General features: G+C 33.4%; 1 protein-coding gene across 1 annotated transcript in view; it reads left to right on the top strand.

Moving 5' to 3' along the window:
- Positions 1-20,655, top strand: part of LOC120334588 (uncharacterized) — a 78,414-nt gene that overhangs the window by 38,665 nt on the left and 19,094 nt on the right. The window contains exons 53-85 of the mRNA XM_078109429.1: positions 222-334; positions 488-683; positions 1,451-1,634; positions 2,282-2,429; positions 2,856-2,995; positions 3,874-4,097; positions 4,501-4,643; positions 4,744-4,888; positions 5,576-5,802; positions 6,137-6,375; positions 6,938-7,073; positions 7,697-7,913; positions 8,343-8,470; positions 8,805-8,942; positions 9,559-9,672; positions 9,947-10,113; positions 10,729-10,942; positions 11,412-11,991; positions 12,552-12,670; positions 12,755-12,898; positions 13,156-13,323; positions 13,461-13,562; positions 14,161-14,240; positions 14,316-14,528; positions 15,455-15,584; positions 15,979-16,045; positions 16,454-16,592; positions 17,417-17,552; positions 17,627-17,714; positions 17,842-17,885; positions 18,422-18,818; positions 19,293-19,486; positions 20,121-20,462. Of these exons, the coding sequence (XP_077965555.1) occupies positions 222-334; positions 488-683; positions 1,451-1,634; positions 2,282-2,429; positions 2,856-2,995; positions 3,874-4,097; positions 4,501-4,643; positions 4,744-4,888; positions 5,576-5,802; positions 6,137-6,375; positions 6,938-7,073; positions 7,697-7,913; positions 8,343-8,470; positions 8,805-8,942; positions 9,559-9,672; positions 9,947-10,113; positions 10,729-10,942; positions 11,412-11,991; positions 12,552-12,670; positions 12,755-12,898; positions 13,156-13,323; positions 13,461-13,562; positions 14,161-14,240; positions 14,316-14,528; positions 15,455-15,584; positions 15,979-16,045; positions 16,454-16,592; positions 17,417-17,552; positions 17,627-17,714; positions 17,842-17,885; positions 18,422-18,818; positions 19,293-19,486; positions 20,121-20,462 (5,816 nt within the window). The remainder of the gene's footprint in view (positions 1-221; positions 335-487; positions 684-1,450; positions 1,635-2,281; positions 2,430-2,855; positions 2,996-3,873; positions 4,098-4,500; positions 4,644-4,743; positions 4,889-5,575; positions 5,803-6,136; positions 6,376-6,937; positions 7,074-7,696; positions 7,914-8,342; positions 8,471-8,804; positions 8,943-9,558; positions 9,673-9,946; positions 10,114-10,728; positions 10,943-11,411; positions 11,992-12,551; positions 12,671-12,754; positions 12,899-13,155; positions 13,324-13,460; positions 13,563-14,160; positions 14,241-14,315; positions 14,529-15,454; positions 15,585-15,978; positions 16,046-16,453; positions 16,593-17,416; positions 17,553-17,626; positions 17,715-17,841; positions 17,886-18,421; positions 18,819-19,292; positions 19,487-20,120; positions 20,463-20,655) is intronic.

Raw genomic sequence — 20,655 nt, 5'->3', positions numbered from 1 at the left:
CTTATGTATGAATAAAATCCAATCTAAGCAATCTATTGACATTGAGCCTTATAATATGGTCTGTAAAATATGTTCTGTACAATTGTTGTGGATAACATTATATGCTTATATGCCCTGCATTAAAATTCTGGCATATTCATCCCACATTGCTCTCTCATGGCGATGTCCATCGAGTGTTTCGGAAAAGCTGACATTTTGGTCACTTTTTTGTATCATTCCAGGCGATGTATGTATTCCTGTATCTTGTGGCAATCCAAATCTTGTTCGACATGCCAGATATGAAATCTTATCCGGTACTGACTTTCAGGATGAAGCAGAATATACTTGTACAACTGTAAGATTTTTTAGTTTGTTGATATTGTTGCGCCAACCTAGCAGTTTTAAATATTTTATAAAAAAAAAGTATCAAGTGGTGGTCCCTGTATGAGAGTGATACAAAAGTACGCTAATTTAAGGATATCTCTCAAGTTATATTTGTAAATCTTAGGGATGGAGTGTTAACAAAGGCAAGCAGAAATGGAAAGTGACATGTTCAGGGGAAGGAATATGGGAACCTAGTGAAGAGCAATGTGTCGCTGATGATGATTTTGATTGTTTAGCACCACCGGTAGTTCCACATGCAACACGACTTTTACCTCCAGCCTACTTACAGTCAGAACCTGTGTATTATGAATGCCATGAAAGTGAGTTTGCTTTGTGTATTCAGATTCTAGTTTGTCAAAATTTTAATGTTTTCGATGATTTGAAGTCAGGAGTCTAAATCTTAGACTTATAATGGTGAACGGTATTGGAGTCAATTGAAAATTTCAACACAACCCTGCTAATCACAATAGGTTTAATTAAATGTGTATGGGTGTAAGTTAACCTTTGACTAAACATTGCCACATTTTACTTAGCATCACATAGTAGAGACCAGATTATGATTCAAATTGATTATCCACCGAGAGCGTAATAAATTATGGTACATAGAATAGGAATATATCAAAAGAAAATTCGGCAAAACATAATATCGTTTTATACATCGGCATATACTTTTCCAGATCCTTGTTCTGTCCAATGTGTCAAACAAATGATAATTTTAAAAAACACTGTTGGTATCACAAATTTGAAGATCTTGTGAGGGTTCAAATCGATTGCCAACTAGCGGCACTATAAGTTACGATGGTACACAGGCAGTATATCGAGGGAGAAAGATTTTTTCAAATCATTTCATCTCCATAATATGCATAAGTGTATGCTTTTCCAGCGCCATTTATAATGTGCCAAAGATCTCATTAAAAAAAACGTAAAATCCTAATGTCAAAATTATGATATGTTCTGTTTGTTTTCTTTAATGTGCTGGTAAATATGTAATATTTATGAAATATCAACAGTCATATTATTCACAAAATCGTAGTATTGTCACTTTTACGTGCCATAGTACTACCAGAATCCAATCTTTTGTTTTCAGATTATTGGATGGAAGGAAATATAACAACTTTTACTGCCAGATGTAAAGGACCTAGCTTTGATCCTGATCCAACAGCAGTAGTGAATTGCTTTCCTGTTACCTGCAATTATCCAATAAATTTAGATTTATCTTCAAAGCATTTGAAGGCATTAGGAAAATATGATGAACCATATTACAAAGCCGGGTAAAGAAATGAACACATACCTAAGATATATATAGTCTAAGTATCTTGTAGCATTTTAATCGTCATCCATAACTTTGCTCAGAGATGAGTTTTGTCCACTTCTGAGTGAATGCATGTAACCGTACTTTGAGCAATTTCGCCTTAAAAGTGTAGTCACTGTATAGTTGCTTCTGGCTGATAAGTGTACCATTTCTCGTGAATTTGTCATTTTGGAATTGTCCGTATACATGTATCTCCAGTGTTATTTTTTGGATATTAGCTTAATCAAATACCAAAGTTGAAATTAAAAAGATTTATCAAATTTCTTGTTTCAGACCATGCATCATACTTCAAAAAAAAACTCAGCCCATCGTATCATTCTAATGTATTAATAATAAAAAGTGCATAATGGCTTGTCATTTGTTTTTGAATATTATCGAAATGCCTTGTTTTTGTCCTGATCTATGTTTCGATTTTAAATTCCAATATACTATAGTTCAAAACTTTAAAAACTGGCTACCTGAATGACTGTCGGATTAGAGAAAAGTTCTGCTTGTATATTTTGTTTTAAAACATTCATTAAAATTTGTGTATTTGTAATCTGCACATATCGTTTTCTTTGAACTGTTTTTTTATCCTATTCATATACTAACCTGTTTTCATTACAGTACGCAACTTAATTTCATCTGTGATGAGCACTATTGGATTGAGAACAGAACTATCCAAATCAATTCTGAATGTTTATCGAATGGAAATTGGTTTCCTGACCCAAGATATGTGGATTGTGTTCTATGTGGATGTCCACTTCTGCCCGATGTAAGTTTGTGACTGTTTAGAATAGTAATTGTAGAATGGATGGTTGGTTTATGTTGCCAAGCAATGGTACCATTAGCAAGATTTGAAGTATTTGGCTCAGCGATATGGTGTATCATGCTGAATACCCTTGCCGCACTTCTGATTACTTTGCGAATCATGTGGGGGATAATTATGTGTGAGATGATTGCTAGACTCCTCGCTGGTTCACGTAACCACAATCGGTTGCGGCTTCCTCCGTTGCCACGTGGATGCATCTGATACAAATAGCTGGCTAACTACGGTAATCTCAAAACCCGACATGGACTTATAAACAGTTGAGATGCCTTGGTATGCCATATGTTTTAAGTTTTATAAGTTTTCCTCTCCACAAAGTGATTACCTTCATTTCATTAAACTTCATTTTATTCTAATATGCTAAATTTTTAGATAAAAGGTGCAACATACACACGATTCGTGAATTCTATGGAGGTTGTTGTTGCGAAATTCACATGCAATGATGGTCTGATGTTTTCACCTTCTTTGTTGTCAAGAACAAAGTTCTTTACAACTATGTGCTATAACAATGTGTAAGTTTATGTCTGTGATTTATGTCATCATGGTAATTCTACTAAGGAATTCTTTGCTATGGTAATGCCACGTGGAGAATATTGTTTCAAATCATTTGGTCTCGTTGGGCCTATGGTAATACCAGTAAGAAACCATGCTTTTAACTCATTTAAGCTTATTGTGATAATGCCAGACACCATGGTTTTCAACTCATTTAGATTTTTAATGGAAAATATTGTTTAAACTCATTTGGGCTTATGGCAATACCAGTCAGAACCCATGCTTTCAACTCATTTGAGCTTATTATGGTAATACCAGACACCATGGTTTTCAACTCATTCAGATTTATAATGAAAGATTTTGTTTAAAAAATCATTCGGGTTTATGGTAATACCAGTCAGAAACCATGCTTTTACCTCATTTGAGCTTATTATGGTAATACCAGGCAATACTGGTGTTTTTAACTCACATATTTATAGTGGTAATATTATAGTCTTTGGTTAAATTAGCCTCATATATGGTTTAACCAGATAAAGGCCATGTATGATCTTTGATTCATTTTTCCCTGATATGAAATTACTATCAAAAATCGTGTCTCATTTTATCTACCGGTAAGCTATGTAGCTATGGTCATACCAGACCATGGCAGGTAATACCAATACAACTATGGTCTTTGACTCACTTCACAATATAATGGTACTTTATTTAGGAACAATGAAACCACGTTTTTCTTTCACCTGCCAGACACTTTTATTTTATTGTAATTTCATTTGGCCTTGCTATGGTATTTCCAGGAACAAATAGTTTTTGAATTGTCCATTTTGACCACATCATAGAAAATCTGGTTAGAAGGCATATGTCAAGGCAATGTCTGCTTTAAACCTTTCATTTTTCAAAGATGGAGCCCAAGACCTGATGATCGTACTTGTGAGCCTGTAAAATGTTCTATTCCACCAGAAATTCCATATTCATATCGTGCTGGCAAATCAATCAAATACAACACAACGATTCATTATTATTGTTTGGATGGATACAGCTGGTCGCATGGTGAAGACGCACTTGAAATTACATGTAACGAATATTCAAATTGGAGTCCTGATCCAAAAGAATATCATTGTCAATGTAAGTTCGCCACATTATTGCTGTATTCTTGTCGGCATATTTTTTTTTAAGATCAATTTGGCATTCGACTATTTTATTTAAATTTTTTTCACCGCGACCCACTTGGCGCGGCCCAATTTTTTGACCCCCAGAAACTAAAATAAAATCAAAGTAAAATTTGATAATACAGAAAAATTGAATAAAAAACTAAAACTGGTAATACTTTTAATCTCACGAAAGATCGGATCTGGCTCTTTGCGGCCCACTGGGGGCTCGAGACCCTATGGGGTTACCAATATTATTGCTTTCCTGGCATATTTTATCATGGCATGTTAATATCATTCTTATCTAGATACATAGTTCATTTTTTATGGTATCACAAAATATATATTATTTTAAAAAGTGTTTGATCCTGATTTTGCAGTTATTGACTGCGGAATTCCTCTTCATATCGAAGGCAGTTACGTGCAATACGATCGAACTACTTATACCGAAGAAGCAACGTATTACTGTGTCATGGGTAAAGTGTTTGATATAAAACAACAATCAGTAAAAGTACGTTGTGAGGTAAGTTTCATTACTCTAATGAAGTTTGCTCTCTTTATGGATGAAATGAAATTTTATTTTATGTTCGTTACTAGCATAAACATAACCTTCTTAATTTTAGAATGATGGAAGATGGACTCCATTACCAATAAATCTTGTCCGCTGTGTCAATGTCTCATGTACTTCACTTCCTATATTAAAACATGCTGTTGCAATATCTGGGGATAATTATTTTGGTTCTTATTGGACTTACAGGTGTAAAAAAGGTTAGATTAGTTTTCATTTTTTCAAAATATGCATTAGTGCAAAGTTACCTTTATCGAATTAGAACAATTAACCTAATGGCTATTGCTAATAAAACTTTGAAACTTCTTGCCAATTTTGTTTTGTTTGTTAAAGCGATGTAAGGAAAACAATATTTTCAAAATAATCTCACCTATATGCTGTGCGAGGATCATTAATAAGAAAGCATAGCTCGAAATGAGAAAATTTGATTGATTTTCATTTTTACAATAAATTAGTGTATGGCTGATATGGACTAGAAATATAGTTGCCTGTACACAACCGCCCACAAACCCCCAGCATTCATATAACCTCGCATATAAGCCTCTAAAACAGTGAATTTATAAAAATTCTCAAATAAGCCGGCCCTACAAATCGCAACACGCACCTATCACAGCGAATGATTGCAGAAGAGAATTAGTACGATCAGAGTTCTGTGTGTATAAGCCAAATTTTCAGTGCGACTATAGTTATATAGTTATGTCCATGCCTGGAGAAAATGAAAATATATATGAGTAAGAGTTGTCTAGGAGTGAATCCAATCATAAGAATCATTTCATCATTAGAATTGAGCTGTACATTGGCTTGACACAAACTACACAAAAAATTATTATTCAGTATATATATCCTTTTTCATCCAATAAATGTTCATTAACTATAATATTTTTCAGATTTCCACATTGCAAATAGAGTAAAAAATTTCATGGTATCGTGTTCAATATCAAGAGAATGGGTTGTTGACAAAACATGTATTCCTATTGAATGTTATCGTCCACCTCCTGTTAAGAATTCCAAACTTATAAAATACAACAGAACGGTAGATGAATTTGGTGGTGTTCATGAAACTGCACAATATAAATGTAAAAATGGAACTTGGATAAGTCGAGGCTTTTATAAGGTTAGTGTAATAAGGACAATATTGAAATGATATTTCTTTGTTATCTTTTACTAGTTACTATTAACTTTTCTCAGAAGGAATTTTATTTATTGAATGTATGTTACTTATGGATGCCCAAAAGAATCCAATATAAAAGTAAATTTGGAATTATTTATTTTCTAGGCTATACCCCTGCTGTTCAGAATGTATTCAGAATGGTAATTATCTGGTTTAAGTCATCCCTGATATGACGGAGAATTGAGCAATTTTTTTTTATAAAAAGTTGGGATTGCAAACTTGTTGACTTTAGAAAATGAGGTCTCGATTGTGATATTCAAATATTTCTTATTTTCAGTCGTTCACGCTTGATGTCACATGTTCTGATGGTTTATGGACTCCTGACCCACTACAGGCCGTGAGATGTGTCATAGTTACATGCGAGAAGTTACCAATAACAGAACCAAACGAAAATCATATTTATAAAATTAATCGTACTTTTCCTGAACGTGTTTCTAAATATAAAGCAGCTGTGGTATATGAATGTCCTCCTGGCCTGTTTTTTCGTACTTTCAAACGAAGAATTCATAAGACAATGTAAGTATTGCTGGAAATGCTACCATACATTCATGCTTTGCTTTTAAAATATATATTTAAACCACACTTTTAGCACGTTTGTTCACTCTGAACAAGTTTATGTACAAGCTGGCTGCTATATTAAAAAATTCTATTATTTTGAAGGATCGAAATTTTTTCATTTTAACTGAAACTTTTTTTTTAATCTCATATCAAATAAATAAATATCATTATTTTTTAAATATTCGATAATTAATTAATTTAATTGTACCTAATTTAGGATGTAAGGCAATTTTTAAAGTATGTTATCTGAGAACAAACTGCTCAACTGAAATTTTTAATATATCTTAATTAAATATATTCATTTTTGAAGTATGCTATTTGGGGCCAAAACAGTTACCGGTACCTGAAATTAGTTTTTTCTGTTTTTCATTAAATTAATTGATTTGATTGCACCTAATTCAGGATGTAGGGTCATTTTTTAAATATGTTATTTGAGGGCCAGAATTTTTTACTGATGTTTTGTTTTTGAATATTTTCTAATTATTCTGTAATTATTTACTTTAATTGCACCTAATTTAAGATGTAAATCGAATGGTGAATGGAGCCATGGAGTACCAAAACATGACTGTGAACCTATATTTTGTCCTGACGAGATTGATGATCCTAATGCAGCTTGGATCAAACCACCTGATGCTTCTCTGGGAGCTAAGTTACAGGTCATTTATATTTAAATTCAACACTGGTTGTTTTTGTTGTTAGATCGCAGTTATTGAATCAATTTCACTTTTTCAGTACTTGAAGGAAAAAGTCGCCAGAAGACGACCTTTTTTTTAAGTCTAATTCCAAATTTTGCACTGGTTTACATAATCATGGGCCATTGGATACAAATTCTTTTACCTATTCTTTGCTTTTTCTCCTAGAATCTAGATACTTGTTTTTAAAAATATTTATATTAACCTCTTTTAACATTTATGGTTATTTATGGTTTTATTATGGGAATTTTTCATTCGTTTAAAGCAGTGGTTGGCAAAATTATGTGCTAGCAGGCCAAATATGAACATTTCCGATATCGTACGGTTGATCGAATTGCCTATCAAAATCGGCACAATAAACTTTACGATGCACCTGCAAATTCCATTCCTGTGCGAGGGCCACATAACATTTGTTCGCGGGCCACAATTTGCCGACTCATGATCAGACCCTCAATTCCAATTATGTAATTATAAAGTCTACTTGTCTATTGCCTTTTATGAACTAAGATTTTGAATTGCAATATTCAAATTTTTCTCCGTTGTTCGTTGATCAGACCATTTCACTATTTTTTTTTATTATTTATCAGGTCAGTTGCATGTCAACTCATTGGTTCGTACCGGGTGTGAGATCGGCTACATTATCTTGTGGTGAAGATGGGAGATGGATCCCAGAGGGAAAATGTGTCCCAGTATCATGCCAGGAACCAATTATTCTTAATTCTGAATACAGATTTATTCAAGGCGGAACTAATCAAACTGATTTTTTTCCTGTTACTAGCGTCATTGAGATTATATGTGACGAAGGTATGAGTCTTTTGACGCAAGGAATATCTTGATCAAAATAATTTTTTTTTCCCAAATATATTTGGATTTCAAATATTTTAGTAGATTTTAGTAATTAGCAAAATCACGGTACTAACAGAAAGTGAATTTTTAGAAAAATTTTATAATATTCATAATTCCGAAAATATCCCAAAGCAAGATTTATTTTTCTTATTGTTTATACTTTCATCTGAGATACATATGAAATGATATTCATATTCAGACAGCTTGATTTAATGAAATTCAAAATTTTCATAATGTAATTAAAATTCTAAATAATTCAACAGCTACACAAATCCATTTTTTTCATACTTCCACTACCAACGACCAAAGTTAGATTCACTTGGACAAACAAAATTAACTACTGTATGATCAACCAGTTCTATTTAAAGTAATCACATCCGCATTTAGGTTACGAGCCTCAAAGTCAAATGATTTTACAATGCGAAGCGACAGGATTATGGACGCCTCATCCAAAAAGTATTTCTTGCACTCCTGTTATGTGCCCTATGCCTTTGGAACCACCTAGATACGGAACGGTAAATATTTTATTATTAACAAGCCAGAAGCTTATAGAATAGAATTTACATATTTATCTTGGGGAAAAAAAGCCGCTAGGGCTGTCAAAGCATATGGTGAACCACAGCATTTCGTCCGGTTGGCAGTCTGTTTTCAGATGCATGAACTTGATGGTGGAGGAAGCCGTAACCACCCTACAGTGGAGAGGAGTCCAGCAATCCTTTCGCACATAATTATTCCCTATAAGATTCGAACCTGCGAACCCATGCAGGGTAATCAGAGATGCGATGGTGAGCGTATTCCTAACGCTTAGCATGTTGCGCCACATCTGAATATATTCTGAATTTTTTGCAGTATCAAGGAGCAAATACTTTCAATTTAACCACAAGATTACAATGCAATAGAGGATATATGATTTCTCCTGGTAATACATTCGATACTGCTACGTGTCTGGCAACGAAAATGTGGAGCAAGGACTTGACGGTGTTGCAGGTGAATATTACTCCAAAGTGAATAATAGTAATTGACTTTCTAGATCAGATTCCAATATTTTTTGTGGTGAAATCGGTGTTGCGTAGACTCATCTTATATGAATGACAGGAATCGTCTCAAACTTTCATATTCTAGACAGCCTTCTTGACTTGGGAATCGAAGATAATCACGGTTTGGTGAAAGCTTCGATGACTCGGTTTGTGACTCAAATTAGACCCGTCTCATTTTGAGATTATTTATTTGTTCATTACTCAAACTCCTTCCTTCAATGATCAGTGACTCGACTCCACTCTGGGTTTAGAGATGCGTACTCGACACTGGTAGTGTAACTACACATAAGTGTGTTTGTAAATATTAGATTGTTTCAATTCAATGAAGCATACTTAGGTTAGAACTGACATCATGAACTAATGAAGGTTTGAATCATAAGTATCCAACTTGACTGACTAACAGGACAGTTGCTGCTTGTTCAGAACCTCATTAAGAGCATAGGTGTGAAACCATCTTATTAAAAAGACAATTTATTCAAATCGAAAACGTCCCACATTTAGTATGTCCATTCTTTATTTCCAAAAAGTTTTTATTTGTTCATATTCGTGGAACTTCTTATTTTCAGTGTGTTCCTATCAAATGTGAACATGAAGGAAGAGTGGACAATGGAGACGTCAAAGCAATTTCTCCACCACCACTGTATAATTACAGAGAAACAATTATGATATCATGCTATCGAGTAAGAATAAGTATATTAAATGTTTTAAATCACGAACTTTGTGGATTCGCAGGTTCAAATATCCAAGGGATTATTATGTGCGAGAGAATTGCTGGACTCCTTGCACTACTGGTGTGATTCATATAACGCATACCTGCATATTCCTATACCTGCCATAAACTGGTATCTTGGGATTAAAAAGTATTATCGACTTTCCTCCCAAACAAATTTGAAAATCCCACCCTAGCCCACTATAACAGGCTGATTTCTATTTTTATATTTTCTCTCTCTTTAGGGATATAAGGCTAGTGATGGAAATCGGCAGTTTTCTTTATTTTGTGGTGATGATGCGAAGTGGATTCCACCGGTAGAAAAATTGTCTTGTGATAGAATTTTGTGTCCTCGTCCTAAATTAAAACCAAATTCTAGAATACTATTGGATTCATTGGCTACTGGTCACAAGTAAGTTAGCTGCGTATTCTTTGTTTTCGTTAGTAGTAAGAAGACTCCAATTGGAATTCCACGTTTATCCAATGGCAAATGGAAACTGTTTTTGGCTATATTTTGGGAATAACATACTTGTTTAATATTATAGATGTGAGAAATATTCCACTCCACAGCGAACTTAAGTTTGAAAAAAACAAGCCTTCTTGTCTTGATGAAAATCCCAAAGTAGAAGAGAGAAAATACTGAGATGGCGAAATTTTAGTTTTAACCCCCCAAAACTGATTTCATCTCATAGCTTGCGTCGAACTGCACAGCCACTGTCTGTTTGCCATGACGACCAATTTTTTTCATAATTTCGATCCCTTATGTGTGAAACACTCCGAAGAAGCTGTTCCGCGAAACCAGTCTAGTTTCCAGTCCAGGTTAAGATAGGAGTTAATTTTTTCATATCCATAGGCTAAGTTAGATGCTGGATGAAGCCCAACTAACTGGTGCTTTCTTTTTCCACTCACAGTTAGCCTACCACAGAATTCGAACCTCTGATCCCATACAGGGGAGCAAGTAATGCGCAGTGATATTGTTCAACTTCAATCTTTTTTTTGCTATACTTGAAGTTGAGTTACTTTTCAGCCTCACCATAAAATGTGATCCTGTTCACTGGATTTCAATTTTTCATGATGACAACGGAACAAAAAGTTGGATTTTAACGCAAGATATTCAAGTTAATATAACTTGTTCAGAAAGGGGAATATGGGAAAAAAATTTGGACGATTTCAAATGTCTGGACACTGCTAATTTTCTACCTACAAAATATGATGCATTGGAGGATGCTATACCTTTCCAGGTGAGAATGGAAATTTCACATTTTACGAATTGGAGAATAAGTTTATTAGCTTATTCATGTTACGGTGAAAGGCAAAACCTATAGGAAAAACAAAAAATTCTTTTCGCAAAGCTTGGCTCTTCCACTTTAATAATTAAAATGAAAATTACCATTTAGTAGAAAGAAACAGCATTATTATTCATTTCTAATTCAATCAAATTTAACTAATTTATCAATAAGTCTAACCATTTTTATTAATTAATTTGTGTCTAACTGAAATGTTTCTGTGGCCCAGCAGTGGGCCATGGCCCAATGTTCAAATGGCCCAAAAGGTCATATTTCTTGAAAAATACAGTACCATGAATTCAATAATCAATATTAATTAAAATGTCAAAGTTCTTCCATGCTGTGATAATCCTGACTCACAACCTGTTAACCAGATTTCTCACGCTTTTCTACTATGATATCTTTGTATTTCTTGTTTTTTCAGACGGAATACGTTCCGGATGAGGATATTCATTGGTTGAGTAGTCGAATTCCATATGCAATATCAGGTCCAGGGGATGGATCAGAAGTAATAGGATGGATAAACCAACTTCTTGATAATGTAGAAAATTCTCAGAATCCTAAGCTTTTACAAAGACTCGCAAGGTTGATGGAATCGCGCCACACCAGAGCAAGTGTCCTGGAACATATTATCGCACATGAATTGGGAAACCTCACTCTAAATGAATACTGTGAACAAGATGCTAACAACAGCGGAGTGGAAATTATATTCACTCTAAACCAAACTGATGAAAATACGATGAACACTCTCTTAGACACTCATATTGAGTGTTTTAATACCACTGTGAGTGATAATCATACTCTTATCGACAATAACTTGACCGAATCAAAAAATCTGGTCATGTTTTCATCTGGAGGTATTGTGGCTGAAATTGTTTTTGAAAACGGAACAGATGAAAGTAATAACACATCTGATAATTCAAGATTATCAACATTTCGTATTCGTATTGATAATGAAACATTGTCTACAAACTCAAGCAGTGAGACTAAAATGGGAAGAGCAGGTATAAAAATGCTTTCACTTGTAATTGTTTATGTTATATCACTTGTTGTTACAACCCCAATACACTACGAAATTAGGATGGGAATAGTCTGCATGCTTTGTCAGGTAGGTATAATAAAGTTGATAATATTACATTTGTATTTTCTTTTGCCCTCAACACCACATCTGAAAATAGTATTTACTTGTACTGGGACGCCCGCCACAGAGCCTTCGGTTACCCTGCTTGGGCTCACAATTACGAACTTCGTGGGGAATAATTGCGTGTGAGAGGATTGCTGGACTCCCCGCTGTCGTAGTGAGGTTCATACAACCGCGGGTCAACTGGCTTACTAATTCCAAATCCGATATGAACTGATACTTGGATGAGATGAATAATCTGTATTATCGGCTTTCCTCTCCCCGAGATAAATATGTAAATTCTATCTAATTTTTGACGATAGCTTTCACCTTCATTTCCCACTAACTAAATAAAAAGTACATAAATAAAATATACATTGCATGGTAAATTCTAATACTTTTTGCAACCCATTTACCAATTTGTATATGCCATCTATAAAACAGGAAAAGTAAAACCGAAAACAAACATCTATCCAATCTTATCATCAACAAATGAATCATGGTTGTGGGATGGAGATCCACTAACAGCATGGAAACCTGATATACATTCTACATCATGGAAGGTGAAATATTTAATTTCAATTAATTAAATAATTTAGTTACTACTGATCATTCAAATTTAATTTTCAACCTTTTCCTCTTCTCAGATTGAGATTCATTTGGGTGATGCTTACATCATAGAAGATCTTATTGTGATGTCATCGAGTGATGCTTTAACTAATATATCATTCTCTACCGATGATGGTTCCGTAGAAAGAAAAACTTATGGACCTTTCAACCTGAATCAAAAAGTCAGAGAAATTGGTCTTATTCATAATTATTTTATATAAAATATGTTTATTGTCAAACTATATTGATAATGTTTTCAAAACAAGCATATGAATACGAGATATCAAAAATATTTTTTTTTTAACTATGTTTGATATTTCATTAAATATGATACAATAACTGTAAGCATAGTATCGATTGATAATTATTAATCCACAGACATTCAACTATTAACTCAAAATATATCGCTTTTTACGCTTTTTGCTATTATTTCTGATAGGTACAACCACAATATTTGGATTTATCTGCCACAGAAACAGCTTATGGACCTATTGTTACTTTGTCTGGATTTGAATCATATCCTGTTGTATTAATTGAATTTTCTTTCGATCTTCCACCTGTTATAAGAGAAATTGGATTTCATGCTGCTCTGGCAAAAAGGGCTGTGGTATGCTCGGTTTTATTTTTCACAGAATAAATTTGGAAAAATAAAGTTGCTTTTTACATTGAAAAACAAGATGAATTTCGCAAAGTTATTCAATTTGTCCCTAGTTGTTTTTTTATGGTGTAGAATCTTGTTTTTAGGTGACAACGATGGAACCATATATCCACACAGTCATTGCTATTGTTGCTGTGTTTTTGTGTTTGTTACCTCTATTGTTATATATTGATCATCAGCATAACAAGGTAGGCCTGTTCTCATATATATTATAAAAACATATCTTCACAGTTACTATCTGAAGTTTTCTTTTTTCAAGCTTCGCTGCTAGTTACATTTACTGAGCACGATTACTAAAATACTGACTTGGTTAATTTTGTAACTGTCCAAAGTAGAAATAACTACTGTGTCATTAAATAAAGTAATTTCAATTTACTCAGGAACTTCAGTCAAATCCCTGGCTTTCCTTTGACCTGGTTTGGTTGATAAAAGGGTATTTTGATGTGGTAGTTTTTTTTCCAAAAACTCAATTTATTTAGCTTTATTTGAATAGAAATGTATAAAGATTTTTTGGCAAATTTTCAAGCGAGGGAAAATTGTCATACATATCAACCTAATTTGGTGCAAATCAATATTGTGGTAACAATACTCTAAAGTTGGCACTTCAATCACAGCTTTGATTATTGAAATATCTACAATTTTTGTGTGACAATTTCTTTATGCTATACTTACTCATGCCTTCTACTAGAACATGACCAAATAAACAGAACATTGGTGTAATACTAAATGCTCTTTGTTCCATGCTATTCATGCTCAACATTCAAATCATTTAATTCCTACATTCAGAGCACTGACATTACATGGATTGGAGAAAGTACAAATGGTTTACCTTGTATTATGCAATTTTGTACAACACAAAAACCAAGGTATCTTTCATAGAAATAAATCAATTTTGAAAAAAAGTTAACTAGCAATGATAAACAATAAAATATATTTCATAGTGTGCAAGCGGATGTATACCTACAAATAGTTCCACTTTCGAAAAACAGCGAAGCAAGTGCTATCATATGTTTGAGGTCTTATACAACCATACTACAGAACAAAAATATCTTGGGAATATTTCTTCCTGAGTTAAATGCAGATAGAATAGCAATCAGAATTGCTTCTCTTAAGCGCCATGAGGAACATGAAGAAGAAAATATTGAAAAATCCTGGTAAATATATCATATTGATGTCAACTACAATGGTAATCATAACACGAATCATAATTTTTCATTTCGTCATCAGTCTGAGTTAGGTTTAGAAATAACTTACAAGTTGAATACTGTAACAGTCACAGATGTAACTGTGACTGAGAATACTGTAACAGAGCCAAGAGCCAGTGCAACGTGTGGTTGCACTGTCACGATCAAAACAATTTTTCCTTACTGAATTATTTCTTAAAGATTTTAACCTGCCAGCTTCATTCATTATTATTAGCAGTGTGTGCTTTAGGGCTCTTAACATTTGTACATGTAATAGAGCAAAAAAGTCTCGTGAAAAAATAAATTTATGCATTATTATTAAACTTCAAAAAAGTTTTGAAAGCTCCAGTTACGCGAAATGTTTTCATGTTGTTCACATCCCTCTATTTTTTACCCACATTTTAGGGATATACTATTTTGGTTTCAAAATTCCCAGATTATAATACTGAAGCTAGAAAAATCAAACATATCCATAATGACGAAAAACCAAAAAAGTCCATCTGAAATATATAACATAAGCTACTGTTTTCCCGTGGCAATATGCAGTCAACTATTTTATGTCCTATATCTCATTTAGGAAATTACTTCTACTTAAAAACTGGACATAGGCTAGATTAGCTGGCTAGAAATCTTTTTTGTATCCATATTTTTTCTATCAATTGTTTACTACTTTTGAAGTTGATATTTGTTTTATATTATCAAAAACTTGATAAAAGCATCAATGAATCATGTTTTAAAATCAAAATTAAATTAAATTTTTTTTCTCAAAATCGAACTATTTCGATTTCAAAATATGCAATTGTTTGAATATCTTGAACAACAATATCTTAACTATCATATTTGGTGTCGGAATTAGTATATTCAGGTTTTTACACTGACAAATACACATTTGGCAGGATTTTCAGTCAAGTTGAAGTGACGTGTAATAAGCAAAAGTGGTGTTCTATGAAAAATCAATATTCATTATCCACAAACTCTAGTGTAACCGTGCCACTTGTACTGGAGAATGACACAAATGACGAACATGTAAGTATAAGTGTGTCGCGAAATATTGATCCATTTTCTAGAAAAATATTTATTATTTTCTGTTACGCATATTATTAAGATAAAGTTGTAAAGTAATAGTTGTGTTATAAAGCACTGTAAAACTATCCCTCTTTCTAATTTTTATTAAAAAATCAAATTTTCATCCGCAATGCACCATGACCTGTATTGCAAAAAGTAATACACCTTGCATTTACAAAATTGGCGAACCTGGGTGTATTGTAACCATATTTTATACCATATTCATGACAAATTTTGTAAATCTCATAAAGTCATTAATTTTGTCCACCTGTATTTTTGCAAGATAATATCGCCTTAATTTATAGCTATGCATCAATAACTTCCTTTGTTTTTCCATTTTTTGTTGTTGTTTTAGTTTGGATCTCAAAACAAATTTATGAAGCGACACTCCTTAGCGTTTTTATGTCCTGTGGATTGTTTAAGTAAGTATTTATCTCAGTATTATTGGTAGTTGTCGAATGAATTTTCAAATTTTTATAACACAAAAACGTTCGCTTCCTAACTTAGTACTTAGAATACTAAAAAGTATCAAAAAAGGAAACTTCTTTGATAGTAAACACCACTGGTTACTCGTTTCATTTTTAAAAGTTTCTACAGCAGACAAGAATGGACAGAAGATTTCACTGCTCTTTTTTATTTTATTCGTTTAATAAGGCTCAATAAAATCAATTCTATTAGTTTGTTCGTGTTAATCGTATACAATAAAATGAATGCGAGATGATTTGGAAAGAGAAGAGTGAACGAACGGCATATGTCTAAGGTGTCTTAAAATAGTAAAATACACTACATCACTAACATATACTAAACAAAATATTCTTGGTGTCCTTCAGGATATCACATGTTTCGGATGACACCCCGTCTATTTTCCATCCTCACATCTTTATCAGCTTCTATACTTATTTCGGCCATGGTTTATGATTATATTAGACCTGATGTAGTATTGTCAAAAGATTTTGAAGCGGCTGTGTGGTAATTATTATTTTTTATTTTTAAATTTTGTTATAGTCTGTCTAAATATTTAGAGATTAGAATATATTCGTTTGACAGTGTTTTATGTAGGATAGGAGAAAATAAGATTTGCATATTTATCCCAAGGAAAGAAAGCTGTCTCATTAATATAGCGAACCACGGCCTCTCATCCGGTTACCAGTCCATGTCTGGTATGGGATTAGTTAGCCAGTCATTTGTTTTCGGAAGCATTGACTTGGTAGAGGACGAAGCTGTAACCCACCAGCAGTTATGTGGACCACCCTACGGCGCGAGGAAACCAGCAATCATCTTGCACATAATTAACTCTAGCATGGGATTTGAATCTGCGAACTCACGCAGGGTAATTAAAGGTACAGTGGTGAGCATATTCCTGGCGCTCGGCACGATGTGCCACATCGGCAAGCGAGTATTTCCTAATGCTCAACAAGGTTATCGTCAGCACGGGTAGACAAATCAAGTTGCAACCTTGATAATACAGTAAAATATAGTAATCCTAAGTGATTCAAGAGTCTTGCTGCACACTAACACAAATATATTTCTGTAACGTTTCGTCTGACCAAGGTCAGACTTCTTCAGACATACATAGTTCAGACGAAACGTTACAGAAATATATTTGTGTTAGTGTGCAACAAGACTCTTGAATCACTTAGGATTGTTATCTCTACTCTTGCTACAGCATCCTTGCAACAATATGAATACAGATCCACCGGCACAAAAGCATAGAAGAAGGATAAGTAGTTAGTCTCGCAGAAAACAAATAATCAGCGAAAAATATATTAATATTTCCATTTTTGTATATTTAGGTTGGAAAGCGTCACAAACAATTTAATTCTGTCAATATCAAGTGGTTTGTGTGGCGGAATTTTGTTACTGTTTATATTGAGAATAATATTTGTATTGAGTGCAAGAGGAAACAGGAAGTTTATGTATAGTGCAAAGGTATCTTTTTCATAAACAAAATATAAAAATTATCAATTTGAACAAATGGTAATGTTAGCGTCTTTATATTATAGGGAGTTGCTACTGTTCAAGCAATACCAGGAGTGTCTCAATCTAAGCTTGGTATCACTGATACGGAGATGAAACTATTTGATGATAGAGGTATAATGTAAAACTAATCTTTATATTTATTCAGGTATTAGAATGGAAAGACAAGGAAGATAGCTAACTAAATTGAAGTTATTTAATTATGTGAGAATTGGAACTATAATTCATTTGTCTTTTTCAGATGATAGAGGTCCTGGATATCCATTTCCGACTTACTCAACTCAGGTGATTTACTTGTTTCGTTTCTTTCAGTTTGAGCATAACATGACATATCCGACACAAATATTGAAAGCAAATCTAAACCAAATTGATTTTTATTTTATCCGGGAGAAGTTAGAAGACAATTAGGCCACCTAATCATATGATGATCCATAAATTGATTCACTAACTTTACAAACACTAACAATGTATATTACAGATGAATGATTCTGGTTGGATATTGAAAACATAACCGAGCATCTGTTGCATAAGTATAGATTCCAACAATCTTACCCCAGATTGACACTGTTTTAGTGTTCAGACTTGCAAACCCCATTACAAAGTCCATGCTGATAATCACTCGTGCAGCAATTAGCCTGTCCTAAGCACTTTTCACAATAAGCCAACTGTTAAATTGTATTTGTGTGTTTATATTATAGGTTGCAATTAAAAAAAATAATTGAATTTTAAATAATATTTTTTAATGATTCATCAATTATTGCTCATTTATATCAGTTGTTTCAATCAGACATACTGCACTTATTCCTCGTATCAATTTTCAGGTAATGTGGAGAAGACAGCGACAGTTCAGCAAAAACAAATACAAGCAATTTCCTGAGGGATGTAAAAGTGCTCCGTTAACAACACTACATGTTGCTTTTGTCCCACAACCTTCCGCAGGCGGGTCTTCCAGTAGAATCGATAATTCTTCTGCTTATATGCCAATGACAGATGATGACAATAGCTACAAAAAATCTTTGGATAATGTGTCAAATGCGGAGAAAAAATCCCAAAGCCAATCTATAAAAACTGTAAATTTGAGCCAAAGAGCAGATGCAATATCAAAATCAACTAATAATACTCATACGCATGACAGCAATGCTTCACAATCTTCTTCATATGAGCAATATGCAGAACCAAACTTTTTTGTTAACTTGATTAAAATGCTGTTTGGAACAGGTAAATTTTATACAGTAAAGTACGTTCGTTTTGGTGTTATGTTGTTGGTAGAATTCTCTTGTTGTTATGGAAGAATCGCTTTTGTCTTCAATTGCTAGACATAGTTCTTTGACATTTTCAGTGGTTGAAAATTGTTGTCACTAGAAGGCTGACTATTCATTACTTATTTTTATTTTAAAAATTGCTGTGGGCTCTATGAGATTTGCTTTTTTTTGTTTGCGATGACGCCATCAAAATTAGAAATTGCGTACCTTGTGGCAGTTTTGTATTCACAATAATTGTTGCAATCTGGTGGTCAGTCAAAATCGAGAAGACTGCAGTACCGTATCGATACTATGATTACAAAGATAATATGATACGAAGATTTGATACACATCCCACTTCATGTTTGACTTCTTGTCCTTATATTAGAGCATTGCTCTCTTGGTGAACTACTCATTTACACAATGGATAATACCACTAATCGTATTTCAGGACAATCTACTACATCTGTTTCGATAATAAATGAAAATGAATCTTCATCTCAAGTTTTATCGAATGCTTCATCTACAAATAAAACTTTCCAAAATATTCCTCGTATTATCAATGCTCCTGTGATTACTAGCTCTGTTTTGCTCCACGGAAGTAAGGATGAAGTGATTGATGAAAAACTTGTTGATATTGCAGAGGTAATTAGGCCTTGAAATCGTTTCGAAATATGAAGATAATTCTGCTGAAAATGGTAATCTTAGCATCTCTCAATTACAACATATTTTTTGACTGAATGATTAGGTTGCAGTCGTTGTGTGCAAGTGATCGCCCCATTTTTTTGTGCTTTTTTTTGGTACTCCTGTAGTATGTGTAGCAGGTTAAGGAAAAGTTATTCCGATTTCCCTTATTTAGTTCTATTACGAAGTCAGGGACTGTCTGTATTAGCCAAGTAAATACACCCCCTGCCCATGAGTTTCAGTCCCCTCACTCAACTTGATGTAAAGTGGGGGAACAAAATAAGTTACCTCCATATTTGTACACATACTTCTGGAGCGCCCTTTTTTCAAAGTAAGCTTGCAAGCCCTCAACTAACAGCAGAAACAATAATGGAAAGGTGATCACTGAAAGTTATATTCACCAATTTATGTTTTGAATATTATTTCTGAGACAAATGATGGTTAGATATAATGTAGTATTTGTTTTAAGAAAGAAAAAATATTTAAGGCAATTTTAAAATGTCAGTAGAACGCGACCCTTATTCTTTGAGTAGGTTATGTGTTGTTGTATCTCAGATTATGATTATGTTCAGTCTGAGATAATCAATTCATTCAGACCACATGGAGCAAAACAACAGCAGATAGCAGCAGCATTGTTACTGACACAGGAACAGTTTATCAGTATCCAGGTTCAACTAATATCAGAAACAATGTGTCTTACATACACGGATTCATGACTATTATAACAATGGCTATGTCACTTTTACTGTCTGCATTTTGCTTATATTATTGCTACCAAGTTGTATCTTTTGCTGGTATTGATTTTAAATACATGACTGATGCTTCTTTGTCATCTGCCGTCTTGTTTTTAATTATTGGAACGTTTGTTGAAGATCTTCTCGCTTTCATCTTCTTCAATGCTAATTGGATGCAAGATGAAATCAATTTTGAAAATGAGGTGAGAAACCATTTTTAATTTTTGTCATTAAACTAGTTTGATATAAAAAAAATTTGACTTTTACTTAAATAATTAGTTTTTTAATCTATCATTATGAAGAAATGCTATCAAAAATTTCGATAGCATTAAATCAAAAATACTCCCATTTATTTGGGGCTAAATGGTTTTTACAATCATCATTTCTTCGAAATCA

Source organism: Styela clava, chromosome 15 (assembly GCF_964204865.1).
Source record: "Styela clava chromosome 15, kaStyClav1.hap1.2, whole genome shotgun sequence".
NCBI lineage: Eukaryota > Metazoa > Chordata > Ascidiacea > Stolidobranchia > Styelidae > Styela > Styela clava.
This window is presented reverse-complemented; position numbering and strand designations above follow the sequence as displayed.